Below are 24,688 nucleotides of genomic sequence, written 5' to 3' on the forward strand. Positions count from 1 at the left end.
AAAAAACTTTAAAAAAGTTCCTCAATGTGGCTTTTTTTCTATTTCCGTTGTGAGGCCGGCGCCTGGCGGAGTAGCAAACATGAGATTATTATTAATTGCCACAAAACAATAGAACCGTTGATAAAAATACTTCTAATTTTTTTTTTCGTCGGGTTGACTGGATAATGAATTCTATTTTAAAATAATTGCTTTCATACCTCACTCAACCTCAGAGCTAGGACTGAGGAGAGAAAAGTGAAGAGGGCGAAAGTCACATGTCTTAGACGCATTCTGAAACAGATAAAAAATAAATTAATAACGATTCCTTATGCGGATATAATTTCTAAGTCCCAAATGGTGGCCATTATAATTATAAGACGGAATTGTAAAAAATGTATATGATGCATCATGAATCCACCCGTATGTGGTGCTATTTAAGATTTATAAATAATAATTATTATATATCGTAGTTTAATCTGTACGACTTGATCCACATCAAGTTTATTTTGTTCTAGTGACAGGTATCCGTCGAATGTAACACACAAGTGCACTATGCTACCTTAATCTTACGGTCTAGTTGTTTTAACCACAACAAATACTTAAGGGAGTTGCATTTGTTGCTTTGGGGAGCTGCTACTTCAGGCATTTCAGTCATTAACTATTTCCTAATAGTTTGCATATACTTCGCTCTTAGTTTCAGCTGTATATAATAATAATACTCTTTATTTAATCTGGGTCAAGTGTCTTTAGAATAATATTACAGAAATGGACAAGAGGTATTAGTGCCTTAGAGTATAATAAAAAAAATTAGAAATTAAAATGAACCTACAGAACATCATAAAATATAAATAAATAAATCTTCTTACAAATTATAAATCTTGAGGTATATTCTAAAAAAAAATTACGAGGGTAATTAATTATGAGGGTAGATGGATATCTACAGATTCTTTATAGCTATTGGAAAAATCTAATAATATTCATGTTACATTGAATCTATCTTTTCTTGCACCGACCTTTCTATCAATTTATAAATTTTTTTAAAGATTTTAATTGTTATTCTTCTTGAATTGGATTAGTAGTAGGTGATTAAAGATAACGGATTTGAAAGTTGGAAGAGTAATAAATCAAAGAATGAAGGAAGGAATAGAATTCCTTAGGGAGGATGAAAGGGAAGGAAAGATCTGCCAAGTCTGGAGCTCGATGGCCTAACCTCCCTCTGAGGTTTTTTTTATAATCAAAAATGTTATCCGAACAAGAAATTAACATTTTGTGAATACATATTTTCGAAGAGTGTACTCACTATTTGCTAACAATAAACAGGATAGGACTGACCCCAAATTTATCCGAAACTCTCGCAGATGAGGAAGCTAAAATTGCACGAGTGTTTGAATTTTTAAAAGCACATTGCCTTCTTTATAAATTATAACTCCTCTTCGATTTTTATGTGTTTTTATTTGTTTTTTTTTATTTTATTTTTTAAAATTATTTCTATATTTTTTTTTTATTTTTGTATTATTTATTTATTTAATTATTTTATTTTATTCTATTTTTTATTTTATTTTTTATTTTTTTTTTTTACTTTTATCATCCCATAGGCGTTGATGACCGGAGGGTTTTACGCCTTTAAGCAAAAAATCAACAACAACAACAACAACATTTTGTGAATTTCTTTTGTCAAATATCACAAACATTACTACTTCTAAGAGGACAAGGTTTAATAAACTATATTATAGTACCTTATAGCTTTGATTTCAGTGGTAATGGTTTTTGATATATAGATTTCTCAAAATACATTCACAAACTACTGATTTTTTAATACTTTTTTTATTAAATGTTGCTTTTTAAAATGCTGTCGGGAACTATTAAACGTAAATAGCTCTATTACAGCTCATATATTAGATAATTTACTCTTCTTTAAATGATGTTCTCTTAGGTTTTCTGATGTTATTGGTGGTTTTGAAGATGTAGAGCTCCGAATGATTTTTTTTTTTTGTTTTTAACGTTTTTGAAACTGCCACTGTTCTTTATTCCCCTACCTATACTTAGAAGACTCATCAATTTAGTCCAGTAATTATACATAGTTTTCATTTAAGTAATACAAAATTAGGGTGAAATAACTTCCTTGTTTTCTCCCTGGCTCTTGTAATATGAGAATGACACTCTCAAGGTGTTGTCAATCAAAACGAAAATTGATTAAATGTATCAAGATAATCAGTAATTTTCTTGAAATATTGAAAAATACACATTAAAAATATTATTTTCAACATCTTCTCATTTTCTGGTCAGAGTAAAAAAATAATAATAAACTAATTCTGACCTGTCATCGTTCTTCTGAATTTCCACGACTGTTCTGTATTTAAATATTAATAAATTATTTTTTAGGTATGAAAAATCGTTATACACAATAGCAAGATATACACTATTTATTTAGAATTAAAACGCTATTCACTAGAAAAATATTAAAAGTAAATAAATACAACGCACTGAATAAATAAGTGCTCTCCCAATCGAGGTCACATTAATTAATTACATTATGTTACCCTCAATTTAATTCAAGCCCAAGGTTAATATTTTTACCAAGCACGCTGCAAAGAAAGAAAACGGCTTATCATTGACTATAGTGATTCGAATGTGGGTTACTCATTATAAATTTGTTTAAAATACAATAAAAGTGGGTCAAGGGCCGATTACCAGATAAGATCCAATTATCTAATTCTTTTCCTGAGTAGGTAGCTCTGTGCCAAATTTTTGAGTTCTCTTAAGAAATTTTATTAGTTTTAAAATTGTTTTCAATGAGTTTTCAATTGCTTTTCTCTAATCCATGCTTATTGTTTTAGAATAGAGGGACAATGCACCTGACATTTCTTTAGAAAATTATATTCAGGCAGCGCTGTTTCAAGGATTTATTCTTCAATGCTAAAATGACTAATGCAAATTACAAGTAGTTTGTTTTATCTAGAATCAGAACTAATAGCAAACTGGTTGGTGCATGCGTAGCACGGGATATCCATTCCAAACACTGTATCTCGTATGCGCTCGCCAGTTTGCTGTTAGTTTTAAATGGAATTGAAACAAGACTAATAGTACATTTTAATCCCTTTATGTATATAAACATAATATGGATGGTTTTCTTTTAGTTCTGTGGTTCCTAAACGGGATGCCGCGACTCCCTGCAGTGACCCAAGGGAGTACACTTTATAAAAATATTTAAACAAAAAATTGAAATTAAAATAGCAAATACACAGGAATCATCTTAGGGTCCGCTGCTTACCTAATTTACTACCCCTGCAGAACTAATTTAAAACTCAACATAGGAAACGCTTACGAATTTGGAGTAACACATTCAGGCTAGAACAGGTTCGTCAGGTAATGCAATTGTAAGTATATACAGAAAATAAATCTGTACCGTAACGATCCATGAAGGGTCAGGAGTGCAGTACTTTATAAGGAAGTGCAGTTACTAGACCAACGGTTGTGCAAGATGATGATTTCGTCAGAATAACCTTCGACCTCCAGATTTTTACCCCACTTTCGAACCCACAGGGGTGACTCTCGTCTACAGTAACAATAAATAATTATCTGTCAAAGCTGGATTTGAACTCGGGTCCTTACAGTTATTAGCACAGGGCCTTGCCACTGAGCTACCCCGCTCTCCATTTTTTATGTATACATATTATATGTTTAAAAAAAATTAAATGCGTATAGCTACAATCCATCTAGGATTAGAGGTGCTGTACTTAATAAATAAGCACTGTTATTAGATCAACGGTTGTGCAAGGAGGCTATTTGGTCAGAATCACACTCGATGTTTAATTAACAGGGTATCCGCTTGATGAGGCATTATCAAATTTTTATATTAAAATTTGACATTGATGGAAATCGAAACATCGGTATTTATTGACAAAGACTTATAAAAAACTGGGTTTGTAGATGCAATAAAAACTGTATTTAATACATAAACATTTTCATGCGTTATAACTCATATGACAATTATTTACTAAATTTGTGAATTGGTTATATTTTGGTTTTATATTTTATTTTATAAAACTAAATCATAATTCCTACAAGTGATATAGTGAATTATCTTCTACTGTCATTTTGTATTCATGTCATTCTCTTAAATATCAGTTAGATCTATTTATTGCTTCTCTCTAGAACACTGACGTATCGACCTCGAAGTAGAAAGGATTAAGAAATATTTGCTATCACAAGGAAGAAATCTGCAGGTGTAACTTTTCCTTAAAACGAGCATTGACCTGTTTCTAAGTCAAACAGTATCAAAACAAATCCCGTAACTCTCCCTTCGTCAATTTATTTCCCTCCTGTTAAATAATTATCTCTATAATTGATGAGGTCTTCAAATTATTTATGGTGATTCCAGTGTTAAGTAAAAAGTAAATTAAATTAAAATTACTTGGCAGTTATTTGAAACTGCGAAAATGAAATTACAATTGAGAATATTAATTTCAGCTATTTGATTTAATATTAAAATCCATCTATAATTGTAATAATGGTCCAAAATTATAATTATTAGTTGAACCAAAGTAATCGAACTGAATAATTATAGTCGAATGTGATTATAATTAATTTTTATCCAACGCTGAGTATTTCTTTATTGAATAGATATAAAGTAATGCTGAATTTTAAAAAAAATCAGAATCCAAATGGTTTTAAAAAAATATATTCCTAGTATCTAAAAAAGAATTATTTTTCAGATAATCCGATAACTAAGCATCTTATAGGAGATAATAACCACTCATTTGCAAGAAAATAAAATTCTCTTCAATGCCAAAATCTAAAATCATCTTAATCGGACTAATAATTGACCTCGGAACTTGTAATTACCATCTAACATTTTTATTTTTACTAATTTTTTTTTATTAATTACTAAATACAGATTGATACAAGGCCATAATTGATACATAATACGCGTTGAAGGTCAAATGCCTTTTGCATTACGCAGTGAGGTGAATTAAATATTATTTTTTAGGTAGTTGGACAAATTAAAAAAAAAAAAAAACACACAATTAAAAGAAAAATAACAATAATTATTCAAAATTCTATATGTTAAATTAACACAAATTTTAAATAGTGAAAAAATTAACAATTAATATACTTGGTTTAAACAAAATATCTACAAGAAACAAGTTTCATTAAGAACAATTCATCAACTATGTTTACGTACAGTTTACTATTATATGTTTCGTACGAGTTTATTATTATTAGTATTGTATTATTATTAGTACGTACAGTTTAGTATTATTAGTATATGTCTCGTACGTTTTGGGTGTATATCTTTTCTGATGTCTTGTCATAGTCCCCTGTTTTTGTATGAACAGGTTGTCTGATATAGAAGTATGATAGAAAAATTTGCGTGTCAGTAAGTATGTGCAAACCTGGTTTTCGCACATTACATTCCACAGTTACTACTTAGTTCTACAATCATTTCTCAATGACCACTTCAATCCCTCAAGGTTCTATCTTAGCCCCATTTCTGTTCGTAATATTCATATAATATGATTTACCGACAGACGACACCATGCAAACGTTTACCGACGACACTTGAACCATCACGAGAATTGCCACACTGCATAGTCAAGAAACATATACAGACCTGTTGTGCAAAATGGAAAATAAAGATTAAACGCGACAAGTCATTTATCCTACATCACAAAACCCGCCCTTCAGTTTAAATATACAACAACCATATACCACAAACAAATACTGTAAGTTATATAGGATTTTTTTATGAAAGAAGTGACATGGGCTCACAAATCAAGACAAAACGCATATGGACTTACGCCTGCTAAATTTGCCGTCTGGCTAACAAGACACAGATTAAAAAAAAAAAACCTTTCAATCACTATTTTTAGACCGGCAACAAACTCACCAATCTACGTTTCAAACGTGACCATTCACACCTACCTACGCACTGTAACGAACTCAATTCTTATGACTTATAAACGGTTTCACGATAACCTTGCATGCAATTACATGTGTATTTCATTTCACATGGAGATCCCTGGCGTTACTCGGCGTAGGCTGAAGAGGAGTTGGATGAGGGAGCTCCTAGTCTGATCAAATAGTTAACTTGAACGTGAAGAGGATGCACCACTGGGTGCTGCCTTCCCCAGGCCAGCCCATTCTTTGCCTTTATATTGTAGCTCATTAGCTGAATGTAGTTATTTTCAGGTGCAAATAAAAATTGTGAAAATAAAAATAAAAAAAATACCTTGTCAATAAATTGGTAACAATTCTAGGGCCACCTTAAGAATATAACCTTCAAAATAACAGAAAACGTTATCTAAAATATCCATAAGGAAAATATTTTTTTTTTTTTTAAACCTTCAAATGAAAAGGATCTTTTCTTATACTGAGAGAAACATTATATTGATGTTTTGCTTCAATTTAGGCTTAGAAAAAAGTTTTCACTGTCACCGGATAGCACGATTTAAACTACATTATAATTCTATTTGATTCTTATCTTATTAAAATATCTTTATTACAGCTCAGTACAATAATGTGGGTACTCTTATTTGATTAAAAATCTGGTGGTTGAGCGTGATTCTAATCTGATTACCTCCTTGCACAACCGTTGGTCTAGTAACAGTACTTCCTTATAAGGTACTGGACCCCTAACCCTTCAAAGGTTGTAATGGTACAAATTTCTTTCTTTTTTTTTTTTTTAATACCTCTATAATAATATAAGCATGAATTAATCTGTGTGCATAGTAATAGATTTTATTGGATATTATTTTTATTATAGCCTATATTATCTTGTTTTATTCTTATTATTATATTAATCCACTAATTGTAAATTAGCAACTTTATTATTCACTTCAAAATCCTTTTAGTTATTTTTATTATTATTTTTTATTTAATTAATTTTTTTTCTTTATTTTCATTTTATTAGTAATTAAATATTAGTTGTATCACTTGAGATCAATTCATATTGCATTTATCTAGCTTAAAAATTGTATAGCCTCCACAAGGCTCTATAGTCTAACCTGTAATATTTACATTTTAATTATGTCTATCATTTTTATGTTTTCTTGGCACCAACCAATAGATGTTGTCATTTGGCAGGACCATATTGGATGTAATTTTTTAAATGAATAAAATGAAATAAAAAATTATTTAACCAATTTAAGTAAAATGATAAAAAATTTTATAGTTCTTAAATCAAATGTTAATACTAAAGTACAATAAGGGCGTTTTTTTATTATATTAAATCAAATATTTTAGAACTATCTTTCTGCTTTATATCGCACAATTAATAATTGACCATCAGAAAATAAAGTATTTTGTATCAAGTTACAATAGAACATTATTATAGCAAATATTTTCCAATTATGCACATATTTAATAAAGTAATTAAAACATGTATTTTAATTAATGATTTTTGTAGGTATAAAAAATTGCCTTATTGTTATAAATTTTGTTTATCCTATGACTGAAATTTTAACTACATTTTACGAAAGAGATTGGTGGAGCTCAATCGTATTATTATTTTTTGCATTGATGCAATCACATTGAGTATTGAGAATTGCATCTCAATCATTACAGTACATTATACTGTCATTTTTTTTCTTCGCCTAATGATTGTAGACTTATTGCTTGTGCTATGTTATAACATTATGCATAGTGTGCTTATGAAAAAAATAATTAAAAAGCATATAAATAAATAAAATATTTTACACTTTCGATTATGTATTTTTTCAAACTTAAATAAAAGGTATGGATCTTTTAAGATAAGATATACACATATAAATTTTATTTATTTTTTAATTTAAATTTGTAAAAAAAAAAAAGAAAAGAAAAAGGAAAGTAAAATCCTAATCAAATCAAAGTTTTCGTTGGACAACTTGACGTAAATAATAATGAATTGGTTACTTACTTTGGTTAAAGCAATCGTATCGCGTTGAGACGACCTTTACTGAATTCTACCTAGGATACCAAATTGGATTCATCTATGTATTTATACCTTACCTTAGGGATTTCTAAAGACGTAGAAGTGCCCTTGACGGCTTCTAGACATCTTTCTATTTTTATTAATTTTTTTTATATACAGAATATCTATTTTACGAATATAAAAATACTCGATTATTTTTCTCCATTAAAATAGTGAACCAAAAGTAGTGATTCATTGTGAATAATATCGTACAGAATAGTTGAACCTTAGAAGCGATCAACATAACTAATTGATATGTTATTAACTAATAAATGTATATAAAAATATCGATCTTAGAAATTCATCGTCGAAAAATGCAGCTTAGGTCCTTCCAGAGTTGGGAAAAAAGTATTCGATTGACGAGAGACGAATAAATTGTTATTCGAAGTTTGTATTCAATTGACGAGAGACGAATACATTTTTATTCGAATAAAATTACGACTAAGCAATCCGAATACTTTTGTATTCGAATATTTGAAATATCATTGCAATCGAATAAAAAATTAGTCGAATGCAATATTATCCGAATAATAATTGGATTTTTTTTTAATTCGCTTATTTCCTACTATTTACGATTTATAATATATGAGATCCCATTACACATTTTCAGAAGAGTAGGAAACGAAAATCGATAGTATTTTCGTTTTCTGTGTCTTAATAAACATTTTAGAGGACCCTAATATATTAGAAATCAGAAAAATTAAAATAAATCGATACGCGATCTTAAGATCGATAGCATTTTCGTTTTCCGCGTCTTAAGAAACATAAAAGATGACCCTAAAAGATTTGAAATTAATGTATACGCGATCATAAAATACATATATATACCACCATAGGTCTGTAAGACAAAAAATGTCCTCTTAATGCAATTTTGCGAATACAAAAGTATTCGAATGGTTAATCGAATTTTTTTGCTCGAATAATTGATTATTCGTGTAAAATAATGAGAAATACAAAAGTATTCGGATGGTTAATCGTCTTTTTTTGCTGAATAATTGATCATTAGAAAATTCACTAATATAAATATATTCGTCTTTTGTCAATCGAATAATATTTGTCCAACTCTGGGTCCTTTTTTCGATATTATTAAGGGTAGGTATTTCATTCTTGCCCGGATACATTCTGACCGATGAATACAGCGTGTACTGTAAACAACGTCCAAACACGTAAAGGCGTGATAGATCTCAAATACAACAGAAACCTTCATTTGGACCAAGATTCAATTCCGAGGGAAGAAGTAAATTTAATTTATTTTAAATTAAATTATATATTTGTATGGAGTGAGGTGACAATTTTGCGTACAATTCTTTTTTCTTACCAGCTATGACATTGGTATATAATTATTGAATCACCATTGATAATTTGGTCAATAATTAAGCATAAAATCTGGTCCAGGAATTGGTATATAAATATAATAACTTGTTTGCAAAATTGCAACTTGTACTCCATGGTTTCTTACCCAATCAATTTAAATTTATAATTAAATTTTGATCTTAAGGCAATAATAAATTTTAAAATTTATAAATCTGTTATGTCAGCTAAAAAAAATCTCGTTTAGAAGTTGCATAGTTGGTCCATTATGATATTTTGGGTTTCGTTATGTAAGATAATGTCTTCGAAAGTAGCCATTTTCTCTAGCGGTGTTTCGATTGCTTTATGGGTCATTTGTTAACCTCTTAAAGTAATGTTCCGAAATGGTGCAAATTTGTACGTGAGTCAATCTTCATCAATATTTATAGACGTACCTTTCATTGCCCCAGCTGAATAATACCACAACCAGCACAAGTGTAATTTAATATATACATTTTTATAAATTATAAATAAAGATGCATTATTCCAGTTCATTCCGTAGCGTAAGCGACCAATTTTTGCACCCGTGAATTTTTTTATAAAAAAAAAAAAAATCTGGGCCGCTACAACCCATGAAGGGCCAGGGGACCAGTCCTTCTCCAAGAAGCACTTCTTCTAGAACGGCAGTTTCGCAAGTAGGTGATTTGTCCGTGATCAAGCTCAACCGTCATATTGAGAATCAGAAGATGCTGCTGAGTACTCGATAGAGGCGCTACTCTGAGGAAGTTCTTCCCCAACGTTCATGCAAGATAACGCTAGGTCGGTCCTTCCAGACTATTAGATCTCACAGATCCTAAGAGGACACAGATGGTTCCAGGAAAAGCTATAGAGTATCGATTCTCAGTGTCCCACCTGCGGAGTCCTGAAACAGCAGAACATGTGGTAATGGAATGCATAGCCATGAAGGACACCGAGCCAGATTGTCGAGAAAGACTGAGCTCTTCGTCCTCGGCAATCTTGACTCTTCGGTAAGAGCACTATCCCCGCTTCGGAGGATGCAGATACTGGTAGAAAAAGGTGGTGGATCCGCACTTTACATTGGGCGAGGCTCGGCCACCCGACATTGGCAAACTACCAGAGGAAGGTACCCAGGCTAGCGAAATGGAGGAGGCACATGGACGAATGCGGTTGTTTAAGATGTAGCCCCTTAAGTAAGGCGCTCATTCAAGCACTAGGCTGCACCACAGAAAATTCTGTGTTCCCATAAAATTAAAAGAACCCTCCCAAACCATGTATAATAAGATGTAAATAACAAATACATTGATGATGATGGTAGCAGTGGAAACGGTTTTCTCCAATCAAGGGTACCTCTTTTATAGGCTGAGTGTGAGTGAGGCATTCAGTTGTGAAACATAGTAAGTAAAATTTTATATTGAGTGTAGAATAATGCTGGTACTAAGTTACGGTGTCTCCTAGTTGAAGGTAAAGCATTGTTATTAACAAACATTTTAATATAGTAAAGATTTTCATTTTGTAAGTTACCATGTTTTACGACCAAACACCTCATTTAACATTTTCCCTTTTGGATTCATTGCATCGCTGTACTGATTCATACTTATACTTTGATATTCACAATCATGTTTCCTGTTTCAGTATAACAAATATAAGCTTTAAACATCATCTATACTTTTTATAGGGGATTCTGAAAACATCAAACTTATCTTATGTAGTTTCATTATTATATGGATTTTCTTAAATACGATACTTTTTATATTATATATAATTTTTAAATATTCTTAAATACGGAAGGATTCGTTTCAAGGACGGTTTTAATCCACTATGTTTCATGGTTTTGCATGGGAAGCAGATGACAGCAAAGAAAAGCTGCGAAAAACATAATTACATACAATGCCATGCAGATAACAATGGCCCGTATTATTAAAGGTTATTAACCTCCTAAATTATAAGATGACCTAATAAATTAAACATTACCTTAAATTTTGTTTGAACCTAAACAAGTAAACTTGCTTCTATTACTTAATGGAATTATTATTAATTTGTTATTTATTTATCGTTAATTGGGTATTAATTTGTACGGATGTTCATACCTTAGCATGTGTTTTAATCGCTCTCCTCCACTTCTTTTTTATCTCTCTTCCTCTTCCTTTTTTCCCTCTATCTCAGAACAATATTTATTTAGTTAATATCTTTATTTAAGCCCATAGTCTTTTAAATCATTGTTAAATTTATTAAAGGTTTAATTATAAGTTATCACAATTGATTGTGGTGTTATGATTTCACAGTACACACTATACATAAACATACACATTATTGATATACCTGGGATATGGAAACGGACAGCTATACCGATTAGAGAAGCACGCAGACAGTTTCCATTTTTATAGTTTTATGTAGACTTGAATTTAATAAATATCCATACGAAAATTAATTAAACCTGAAGTCCTACAAAGTTTTAATCAAAATTGAAATATATCTAATTTACAATTTTTGCAGAGGATTAATTTTTTTTTTTAATTTGAAATTGATAGATTTATTTATTGATAGATATTACAATCTGCCACACAAGCAGAGGATTAATTAACATTAAAAGTTTTTAATGTAGTAAATAATTGTTGTTTCGTTATAGTATAGGTGAACAATAAACGTCTCAATAAATATATATTTAGTTATCTCTTTCTATTCAACAAAAAATCCGATTAAAAAAAATACAAAATTTTTCGATCCTACTTTTTTGCGAAGAAGGGAACAAAATCGAAATTACTTTTTTGATAATTGGAAATATGGCGTGATATCACATTCTGGTCTATGGAACAACAATCCTGATTATGGCCACTATAGAAATCGCGATTTTCACAGCCCCATTTCATTTCCAGTATATCCGTTTACCGAAGCACTCATCATTTTTATATCTCACTTCCAGTATCTACTTTGAATGTATAATATCCTAACTGCTTCTAACTCTTTTCTCTTAGTGGTGAATTAGACCTATGGCTGATATGTAAAAATTGAAATATGAGTGAAAAAGAGAATGAAAGAAAATCTTTAAAGGAAGGAAAAGTTTAAATACTGTTGTTTTTTTAATGAAAAATGTTTATATTTTTAATAAAATACTAATCTATAAAGCGAATTATTGAAATGGAGTCCTGGATCCAAAGAGGTAGATCCCGATGCCGATGGGAGGTCATTAGGAAGAAGGGACTTAATAATCTTGAATTATTCATTTCGTTTCCTAATTGAGATCGCGGCTGTAGATAATTGATCGGAGTGAAGGAGAAGGTTTACTAATCAGGATATAGAAATTATAGACGAATTAGGAGACCGATAAGAATCTAACTAAATAATTAAAATGGTAAACTAAAATTATTTTATGGTTAAACAGCCATTCTGTTTTTAATTAAAACTGAAATATTTACTGAACATAACCCCTTTTAAAATTATATGACTTTGATAATTATAATGATAATAGCAATTAATTAAGACAAGGTTTAATAGTTCAAGAGGTTGGCGCAACCAATCGATGTCTAAATACCTACCTTTACAACCTAAAATGATCCCGTTTACGTTTCAATCCGCTTTTAAAACTTTTCATAGGATGTCTTCATAATTATTTGTTCATTAACCATTCCAACAACTGTCCACAAAATCACGACTGTAACTTCAACTGTATTTATCATGGGTATATCCCGTCAGGTTCAGAAGCCTTCAATTTTCTTGTAGTTCCTTCTCGTTGATCAGACTGTATAAAATATGCGTACTTCATTTTTGAAATCATTCGGTATAATATTGTACACTATAAATTTAGGTAAATAGGAAGTAAGTAAAAATTGAAATAGGAAAGAAAAAATCTTTGTTTGAATACTGTCATAAAAAATGTGGTTATTTTAAAGAAAGATGTAAAAAAATAAGATCATGAAGCAAAATAATCTATACAATAAAACTGGTCTGTAGAATTGCATCTTGACTACTGTACCTAGACTCCATTTCTGAGTTATATTTATAGAACATTTATGCTTAAGTGTTCCGGGTATTATACAGTGGTTGTAAAGGAACTTACTGAACCTCACTACCCAGAATGAGGTACTGCCAATAAGTAAGGGATGAATCTTGAGTTTGGAGTAGGGTGCTGTCTACACTGCCTACCAAGCATACACTATGTTTAAATATGTTATAATTATATTTTGGCAAATTAATCTTATTTATCCAGCTAATTATTAGAATAAACTTGAGATTTAATAAGTAAATAGAAAAAATATTCGTTTTACCGATGTTTGCCTTAGACTATAGCAATATTATTCTATGCGATTAGCTGTAAATGTGTCATTAATATAAACTCTAGGTGAAAGCATTTTATTTATAACTTACTTGGAAGTTATTGTTTTGTGACTATAATATTTCGATCTCCACGTCCGAATGATGTCTACATTTAGACAGCAGATGGTATTTTATGAATGAAGATTACTAGTGTACTGCTAGTTAGTTGAGGTGTAAACTATTTTTATTAAATATTAACCCAAACCTTTATCAAGGTCATTATATCCCAGAATACTGTTTATTAAAACAAATAAAATTTCTAAGACATAAGAAAGACAGTCCCACATATAGTTTACGTAAAGTATTGGGTCACACATGTTCCAGATAAGCGTCGAAAGTCAAAGCCTGTGGACTGCGGTCCCAGTTTCTAGGCTTTGACTTTTTGTAATGTTTTCGGACAGGAAAAAAATAGTAATACTTTTGCTTGAAGTTATTTTTTTTTATTATGTTATAGTTTAATTTTTAATTTAAATTGATTAATTAAAAATTTCGTTGGACCCTAGAGTGCCGTGGTATCTATTTCTAGAACAACTGAACCATATGAACCAATGCTGTATTAAGGGCAGTGTCGGCTGTAAACGATTAGATTCGACATGAATTAATTCTTCAGTAAAAGGTAGGATACCCTACTCCATTTCAAAGGGCAAGTAATGGCAAATGGGAATAGACTACAAATACTCCTTCCTCCTAGGCAGCAGGGGATTAAGGGTCTATTCACACTATGCGTCCAATTACCTACCGTAAATAATTATAGCGGAAGCCAATGCGCAACAGGCAAAGTGCTCATAGGAGCAGCCGAGGAGTAATAAGAAGCTGCAAGGAAGACTGGGCTGATAATGTATAAAGAAAAAAATACATGGACTAATATAAGAAGGAGTTCCTTGATTATATGGATAAAACATCTAGTTTAAGTATCCGGATACTATAGTCACTGAGAATAATAATATTAGATAAGAAATAAAGGCAAGGATAACAGCTAGTAATAGGTGTTATTGGCCTCCGATTACAATTTTCTGGTACTGTGATAATTCCAGAGATCTCAAAATAAGAACCTACCGAACTGATCTGCAACCAGTAGTTATGTACGGAAGCAAGTCGTATATGCTTAGATCCTATGAAGAAATAATAATCAATAATCACTTGAATAGTTAATTAATAATTAATAATTACATGGAAAAGAAAAACTAAATAGAGGAATCTTTGGTGGAAGAAGGCAATAGCGCAACTGAGAAACTTATAAAATAATTATATCTCAGATAATAATACATTAAAACCTTGTGTAAATATTATATACCAGTGAATACTTATACTCTGGATATTATATTCACCATAGAGAGCGGTAAAATAAGATGATTACAAAATTTTCAAAGAACTGAATTGGGTTTGCTAAAAGATTTTTTTTATTTATTTATTGATATTTACAACTGTATAAAAAATACAACAAGTAAATTTGATCATAATGACATGATGATATGGAACAGCATGTAGAGAAACTACCCAGTAGTAGAACTCTAAAAACAGCAATATGAGGTCACGAGGCCATCTTCTTTTCAGGTGCCTCGGAGGATTGCCAGGAATGGAAGAGGAAGCAAAGTTAGAAACTAGTGGGTTTGAGTTTATTATGGAAGGAATAATATCGGGTTCGCTAAAAGATTTAGGTTTCGTTGGCATCAGGAGGTGGAGAACGATCTGCAGGAAGATGGAGAAGAGCAGTCAAAACAGAATTGAATGGAAGAGTTCAAGATCATGCAAGGAACATAGCACATCCGATGATGTTATTGATGAAATAAATATGTATTCCACATTTTTATTATCATAATTAACACTTTAAAGTGGCTTCTTTACTCCAAAACAGCTTGTTTGGAACCTGCAGTTTATAAAATGCAAGGAATTTTATTATTTTTTTAATTATTGTATTTTTAATTTCACTTACCTATATATGGAATATATCTAGTAAGGGGAATTACTTCGATCGTGTAAAAATACGAATTTTTCGACGGAAATAACGTTTTGAGGTCTCCTGAGTCCAAATAACCAAGTCTCGCTAGCTGAAATTACATATTTAAGACAAGTGTATGCCTTGGATGCCACAGCAACATTTTTCGAATTAATTGACTCGCCTGAAGTGCCACTTTAATAAATCGATAAAATCGTTTTTACATTTTCTCAAAAACTACTCACCTATAAAATAAAGTGATCTTTCATATCAGATAGGTCTTATTATCATTGAAATTTTTTAGCAGTGCTTAACTGCTAAATTTTCAGAAAATCTTTCACTAAAGTGTCTTTGATTTTGTGAATTAGAAATAATTAACCATTTCCCACTGTTAACAGCAAAAAATGTATAAATATGAACTAAAAAAGAATATTCTAGTTAATTTAAGGATAAATATGGAGACAGCAGTTTAGACTGGAAAATTCGAGGCATAGGAGCGTCTCCAATCTCTACCCGATCGCAACCAACCATATGTACACGGCTTTGCTATGATTTTGTTAAACTGTTATATTCTTGGCAGGAAATCTAATATTCGTTATTCCCACTTTAAGAATATTAAATTATGAATTTTTATAGCAACATAAAAAAATAAAAATTTAATCTATGAAATTTCCGCCTTCCAGGATGTTAAGTTAAAGTGTGTTATGCCCCGCCCTGCAGTAGATTTTTAACTGTTAATATAATTATTCTAGATTTTTCTCGAGAAAGGGATTATGAAAATGGCTGAAATATATAAATCTTCTTTGTACCATAATAGCCTTCAAAAATATTTTTCTTTACAGTTTTCTTTTAGTTTTACAGAGTTATATTATGTTTTAACTTTTATGCGATGCGAAAACAGGATTGGCCCAAACTTGGACTTACTTTCTAAAAGTTCATTTAAGGTTATTAAAAAGCTATGAAAGATGCCACAAAACTCATTTTAATAGCTTGATTTTTTTATTTATTTTTAATTATTGCAATCTCTCACTTTCTTAGGCTATAAGCCATGGTAATAATTATGCACATTCATAGAAATAGATAATAGAAATAATTAACTGTATTAAAATATTTTAAAAATTGTATTCTGCAGTTTTTTAGAAGGATGCACGTCAAAGCTAGAAGGTAAAAACGTATAGTGAAACTAGGGAAGTAACTATAACTTTTTCTCTGTATGTGAGCCGCTTTATACTCGGCAGCTTGTACAAAGAGTGCTTTTAATATAATTTTTCACTGAGTGTTAAATAAATAATTAAAAATTATGATGAATTCACTGATATTTTAATTGAACATTGCTGATTGGGCACTGATTGTTTGTAATAAATAAAATATCATTCGTTGTTCAGAATAAAAAAATTTTAATAAAAAAGGACGAAATTAATGAAATAAACAATGAAAAAAACAACTATTAGTTATACTATGTTATATTAATTATATAATACTAATCGTTTTTTTATTTTATTAATGATCAAAACCTGTACTGCAATTAGGTAAATTGATCTGAGCTCTGCTGCAACATAGTTGCCTTCACCCGTCATTCATGGAATTCGAATTGTGGCTAAAACTAGAACGTTTGGATTATAAATCATCGATGACAATTTCACGACCTAAATGGCTGGCTTTCAAATCGTAAGGTATTCATCTAGAACAAAGGTGACTTAAGCATTCCCGTCTGTGCATAGGAACCTTTGCTAAGACAAATAAAGGCGCATACAAATTTAATTTACATTTCAAAATCCTTTTGAATCAATAGCTTATCAAGAAGGCTATTTTAAAGAGACGTTTCGAGGTTTAAAAAAATAAAATAAAATACTATAAAAATAAGATTACGAAATTATAAAACGACATTTATCCATATTAATAAATAATTAACTATCATATAAAGTTGTATTTCACAAGTTAAAAAAGTAAGTAATAGTTTTTAGTCAATTCCATGCAGATTTTTTTTTTTTTTACTTTTGATATTAAGGAGCAAATTTTTTTTTAATTAAAATTTTACGTAAAATACTTTCAAAGAAGTGTAGAGTTGATACATCAAAAATTTTCAGTAATTTGTAGAAACTTTAAAATTGTACTCACAAAAAAAAATACATTGTTAGTATTGTGGAGCTATCTCATAACAATATTATTCAGAGTCATATTTATTAATAATATATTTATGAAAATATCAAATATGGAATATTTTCATAAATATATTATGTTACTATGCATAACCCGGTAGGAAATGTATATTTTTTGTCTCTATAGATCAATTGACATTTATGTTCGTGTGATTATTGAATCTTCTATAAACATTGAATAGAAAGCTGACTTGTTTGTTTTGTATTCATCAGGCTTTTAGCAGTTTCTTTGAATGCTGTCCTTGCGAATTTCTAACGAGCAAACAGACATTGTATATTGTTAAACATTCTCAGAACGTAAATGTTTTTATAGAGAACTTTGTAACTTTATATGTCCAAAAGGATTGTCTTCTATGAAATTATCTTCGGTAAATCATCAAAAGATTTTTAATGTGTAGGTCCGATTTTATAAAGTTATTTATTTTTTTATTTGGAGAAATAAAAAATGGTAATCTTAAAAACATATGGTACTATAGAGCCCTTTTCCAGCTCTCAGGGGCGATGGATTGGACAAATGAGGTATCAAGTAAAAGAGAATTTCATGGAAAAGTGACGAATCTCAAATTCGATTCTTAAATTCTTATTGGAACTTTAACTTAAGTCATTAAATTATGTTCAGCACAGACATCAATATCCATGTTCGTCTCTACGTAACGTAATTTGGGCCCTGTGATTTAAAGTCCAAAAATGAACCATTTTCGAGACTGCGCACGAATTAGGAAAGGGTCAAACCTAAGATTAGCTTTCGCAGCGCAATGTTTGTCATGGGATACTTAATCATGTTTCGTTCTTTGCTTTTGGTTGTTTTTGTTTTTTACCTTGGCCATTACTTATTGAATGAAATGTTATTAACTATATTAAATAACATACTACAGTATCGTCACAAATAAATATTGTGAAAATAGATGTTTACAATGCTAATTTTACCCGACTAGGCACAAATAGGGGTTTATTGTAATCTGACCGACGATCGTGGGAACGGCTAAGTCAAATTTTATTTTTGATGGCTCAAATTATACTAGTGTCGTGAATATTTTGAAACAATATTTTGGGCTCAAGATGCTAAAAATGATTTAGTTTAGTCTGTCCATCTGTGCTTATATAACAATATTTTGAGCTAAAGATTTAATCGATTCGTAGGTTTTATTGCACATGTTACACTATGATATTCCAAGAATGTTGGAACAATTTGAAATGAAATATCGACAAAATAATGCACTAAATATTGTTTACTCAGACCGTTTCTGAATACATTAACGTTTTTTGGGCGAACGGCTTGACCAATTTCCATGTCTGAAATCATTTAGACCCGTGGGTTGGCATAAAAATTGACACCCCGCCTAAAACATCCGTTTGTGTTTGGTCTAGCTATGAGGTCTTAGTGAGTACAATTCTGAGTTAATACAAGTTTACGGATACCTGAATCTTAATTGTAAAACTAAAGTGATAATTTCCGTATTTTTTTTATTACGCAAACTGTTACACTAGAGGAGTCATTATAAAGTATTTGCTGCTTTATCTATATCTGTGTATTTTGAACAGTCATTCTTAAGAATTCTATATTATATATAATACCATACGAAGGAACATGATATCGCTTATATTAAGAATGAATTAAAGAGAAGAAAAAAACATAACTAAGATAACATGTAAAAGTTCTCGCCGGGTTAAACTAGTATTTTTATAATATTGATACTGATTATTTCGATTAATGAAATTAATAGAGAAAAGAGGAAATATATATATTTTTTTTTAGATTATCATTAGCTCTAGATACTTATGTATGAATTACTTTTACTTAGTTTTCTGTACTTTTTTCTATTACTTTTGTCTTCAATTTTATTTATTTTGGTTTATATTAACATTTTATTCGTATTATTTATTTTATTTGTTCATTCTTCAATTTGTGTCATATTTAATAATGCGATGTGCAACTTTAAGGTCGTTTCACACGCATCCAACACGTCCTTCTCAGTTCTTATAAATTCTTTCCATATTAGCGTCGAAAATTCTTCTCTTTCCTAATCGGTCCGATCCATTATATTTGACATAAATTGAAAACAATATGTTTTGTTCTCTGAGTACGTCACAGATATACATAGGAGGATAATATTTTGAACTTGTAAAATTTTAATCTAAACTTTGGTAACGCTCAAGATGATTATGTTCTTGGAAACATTTTAAAAAAAAATTAAAACATATATTTCTGGCAACTTATTACTCTAATCAATTTGTATAGTTTCTTTTCCTATGATTATGCAAATAATTAATTTTATAAGCCTATAACCTTTTACAAACACGCTTGTATGTAAAATAATTGAAAGTATACCAATAACAACAGCATTCTCAATAATCTAATGTGAAACAGGGCATTCTTCAATTACACTATCACGTTATTTAGAACGGCTTTGAAAGTCCCTTCTTACATTCTAAAGTACTGTGGAAACTTAGTAGCACTATCGTCTACCAGTTCCTTAGATAACATAGCTAACTGCCTAGGGGTTACCTAAAGAATAGGTTCTTTAGGCACAAATTTTCGTTTATCCTCATTTTTTTTTCAATTTTTGTCGTAAAAAGCTACAGCAATACGGAAGGTTACGGAATTGTCACTGATGCCTCAAAGACTGAATGAAAATGAGAGATGTCACGGATGGAAAGCGACGGAACTGAGACTGAGCTAATGTGTGGGTCTCATTTATATTGCATTAAGTAATCTAACGTTTATTATTTTATTCCCTTTCTTTTATTAACAATAGTGGATTAAATACATTTTTTAAAATATATTCATCACTTATCCACAAAGTATTGACATATTCTATTATAAATCAAATCTAAATCACAAACTGGAAATTATTTGTAATGGGAAAAAAACCTGTTTTTTTTTGTTTTTTTTGTCATTAAGTTATTCACTTCTCAAAACAAAAATTATTAAAATCAATTATTCAATTTGAAAAAAAACCTTTAAAGTGATAATCAATAAAAAAAAGATTAACAAATAATGGCTTTATCTTGATTCTATTACATAGATTTAAAAAAAAAAATGGCAAAAATATTTTTTTGATTTAAGAGATTAAAAATACTGCTTACTGACGAGACTAAATATGTTTTTAAAACATTGGGTAATATCTGTAAATGTTTACGGGTATTCAATCGAAGATACCTCTAATACAAGGTTATTATTTGTCAGCAATAAGCTCATCATAAAAATTATCAAATCGGTATGTAATATTGCATACAAAACCAATAGGTAGCAGAAATATCTATTGCTAAAAAGTATACGATAGTAATTTTATTTATATTAATTTAATAATTTTAAAAAAAACGCCAAATCAATCTAAGTTGCTGCTATTTCGTACAATCAGGGAATGAAGGAAAAAATTTGAGTAATAAAAAAAAAAAAAAAAAAAATTGAACTCACTTAGTGATCCTGATCTTGGATGACGATTGGAGGCGTGACTCTGAGTGAGTTAGCATGCTGGTTAGATTTACTAACTCCCCTCCAAAATACATAAAAGGTTTCATAAACTAAGGTGTACTTGATAGTGGGTAAAACTTTCTGGAGGAGGATGAATTAAAACTTTACTTTTCCATGAACAGAGTTCACGCCAATGAAGTCAATCATAAAGAAAGCTATGATTAACACCATTTTCAGCAGCAGGTTTAAAAAATAATAAAAATGAATCTCTTGACATTATGTCAAGAGGAAAAACTGGTTGTCGTTTACGATCTCCAGAATACTCGAAGGTCATTGGTTTACGCTGTTTTAAAATTAGTAAAAATCCGTTTCACATTGTCGAATTTTTAAATGAGATCAAATAATATATTTCTGTTTTGACTTGACCTCAATTAAACAGAAATAAAAAAAAACGAAGTTTATGTTATTAGGTTATTCACTGTAGCCATCCTCTATAAGTAATAATAAATCTACCAAAACAATGGATTGTAATTATATAAAGAGTAATGACTTCTGTGTAAATTTCACGATGCTATTAATTTAGTGTGATTCTGTTATAAATAACTGAAAATGAATTATTTTATATTTTTAAAATTCAGAATGTTCTAAACTTTATCCCAAAGAGAAATAGGACAACATAGAGCTTAATGGATTATAGGACCCATTCACTTTTTTATTTAATTAAATATAATAAATAAATTAAGAATCAAACAGTTAAAATTATATTATAATACATTTTCATACAATAATAATGAAAAATATAGATAATTAGAATAATTAAGAAGCAAACAGTATTCATACAATTATAATTATATTATAATAACTATTATCATTTAATATAATTATTATCATAAATAATAATGAAAAATATTGATAATTAGTATTATAAAAAAAAGCAATTCTTCAGTTATATGGAAGGTCAGTATCCAGAAAAAGTTTGTGCATTCCGTTCTACAAAACATTCTTTAGGGCACGAAAAATCTCTCAAAATATAAATTTATGTACTTAAAAATAATTAAGAAATTGTATCCCTATTTTAGTATAAAATTGTTTATATTTAATTGTGAAAAATTATTTTTCATGAAGGATATAAAACTTTTGTTTTATTTTTAATGATACAAGTTAATTTAAATTTTTGTTTTACTAATTATTTGGAATAATGTATTTTGTTTTGTAAATTATTTGTTGGAAAAAAATAATAGTACAATATTTTAGTGATTATTTTTATCATTCTTTCATACATCATTCTTTCATACCATGTCACTATGGTATAGCAAACGACTCCATAGGCGACGTCGGAAACCAATTTTGATTTCGGGGAAAACTAAAGACTCTTTCAAGGCTACACTCAGCCTGAGTAAGTGATATTAAACCGATATCATACTTTTCCTGGACCACAAACCTTAATAGGTGGAACATGATCTGACTAAATTGTTTTATTATATAACTATTTTAATTACGTTTCTAATCGTTGGTAATGACATGAAAATCGCATTACTTCCAGCCAAGGTTAACGAAGCTAAGGGACGTGATACTGGAGAATGATATATTTTATCTTCCTAATAATTTTTTTTTTTATTTATTTATTTAATGTAATTTACAACTGTACAAAATAATACAATAAGTAAATATGTTGTATGTTTCATATACACTTGAAAATCTTGGGAAGGAACCACCCATCGGTGGTACTTCAAACATTAATGTAAATTAGAAGGTCCCGTAGCCATCTTCTTTTCAGACGCCTCGGAGGATTATCAGGGATTGTTAAGGATGAAAGATTAAAAATTAATGGGTCACTATGGTTAAGGAGTTTGGAATGAAAAGACGCATTTCTGTTTTGGGCCAATTCTGCAACGAATGGGATGTTAGGGTCTTTGTGAATGAGTTTATTTGTAACGTAATAAGGAGCATCAATGATTTTGGATTGTAAGGATTGAATGCGGGAGGACTTTGATGGCTTAGTGGAGCTCCAGAGCTCAATTCCATATGTCCAAATTCTTAATAAAATAAAATTATCATAGCTATTATAATAGGACAGGAGTGAAAAGGAAAGGTAGTTACGATTAAAGAGAACAACGTTATATTAGATTTTTGATGTGAGAAGTGCTAAATAAGGTATACCATTTCTGGGTCGCTAGGTTTTGTTTTCAAACATGCTGACTAGAGACGTAATGCTTTATTTTGCAACTTAACAATAGTAAACTTAATTTTAATTACATTTTCATTGCGAAAATATAAATCAGCAATTTAATATAACAATTATTTGAAGGAAAAAAAATTTACTTACATTAGATTCACCGATTAAATTGAAAAATATCGTATGTCGAAATTGTTATTAATAAAACTACGAGAGTAAAATAGCTGAATTGCATTGAGGCTTTTGCATTAATTGCATTTCTTCGGCATTATCCTAGATTCCAGACTGCTAAGCATTATTATTTTCTGAATAATTTTTACTCAATAAGGTTTGAAATGACAGGCAAAAAAATGAACAACCTAGTAATAATATTGTATATAAAATAATATTAAAGTGGGTAATAATGACAAATAGAAACACTAATTTAATGGAGAGAGGATTCGAGGCAAAAGCAATAATAGTCACTTAAAATATAATTTCCAATAACTGTTTTAGGAACTCTTCAGTTATCAAATTAAAGCATATAATCGGCCTAGATGGGAATTTAAATGTACTTCCCATCTTGCTAAGGAAGGTATCGTGATAAAATGAATTTGAAAGTTCTTGATTTTTAACAGATCTTTATGTTTCACAGCCATTTGTGCATCAGAAAACGGCTTTTTCTGTGCCACGATTTTCTTGAACCGGTAGCTTGATAACATTGATTTTATATTTTACCAAATCAGGGATACATCCTGTGCGAAATAACAGCTAAGCAATATCCGAAAAATTTTATTTTATACAAAACATTTTTATGAAACTTCCCTAAGTTAACGTCTCACATCCATTACATTCCGGAGCCAAAGAAGGTTCAAAAGTTATGACGAAAGGTAATGTTATTTAGCACAAAACGTTTTATGAAAAATCGATATAATCAGTTGAATGTTAATCAAATTTTCTACAAAAACCATTACTTTCGTACTTTCTATACATGTTTATATTTAAAAGCTTCTGTCACTGTTCCCATCGAAGATAAATTGTCTAGAAAGCTAAACTAAGAACTAATAAAAAAAAAAAATGCAAACTATTTTTTTTTTACTTTGTCTTTGTACCCAAAGCCCTTATGAAAGTCTTGTGAGATATATTTATTAGATATATTAGCATTTTAATAAACTTTTTTTATGTTTCACAAAAATTGATCTTTTTTAAATTTACTAATTAAAAATAATTCCAAAAAATTTCCCGAAGAGAAAAAAATATTAACCAATATACAATAAAAAAAATTAATTCAATTAGCAAAATCTTCCGCAAAGTTTAGGTATCATTTAGATTACACATTCTATTTAGTTAGAACCTAAATAATTTTATTGCCAATTACATTACCTCAGTTTTTATCTATAATAGACGTGTTGTTTTGCGTAGATCGTAGCACTGACTCAAAAAAGCGAACGCATTCACCTCACTTAATCAC

The 24,688-nt window shown here is 29.8% G+C and overlaps 1 protein-coding gene across 2 annotated transcripts in view; it reads right to left on the minus strand.

The window, feature by feature from the left end:
• LOC106680049 (glucose dehydrogenase [FAD, quinone]) overlaps positions 1–24,688 on the minus strand; it is a 33,706-nt gene extending 9,018 nt beyond the window's left edge. Inside the window, exons 1-2 of one of the 2 annotated variants that reach the window (XM_014419508.2) lie at positions 24,601–24,688; positions 198–270 (exon numbers count right to left, since the gene is read on the minus strand). In XM_014419508.2, the coding sequence (XP_014274994.1) occupies positions 198–269 (72 nt within the window). In that variant the 5' untranslated portion in view covers position 270; positions 24,601–24,688. Of the gene's footprint in view, positions 1–197; positions 271–7,876; positions 7,924–24,600 lie in introns of those variants that run through there. The other variant, XM_067052017.1, reaches the window with a different exon arrangement.

This window comes from Halyomorpha halys, unplaced genomic scaffold (genome assembly GCF_000696795.3).
Source record: "Halyomorpha halys isolate HHAL.00 unplaced genomic scaffold, Hhal_1.1 Scaffold239.1, whole genome shotgun sequence".
Taxonomy (NCBI): Eukaryota; Metazoa; Arthropoda; class Insecta; order Hemiptera; family Pentatomidae; genus Halyomorpha; species Halyomorpha halys.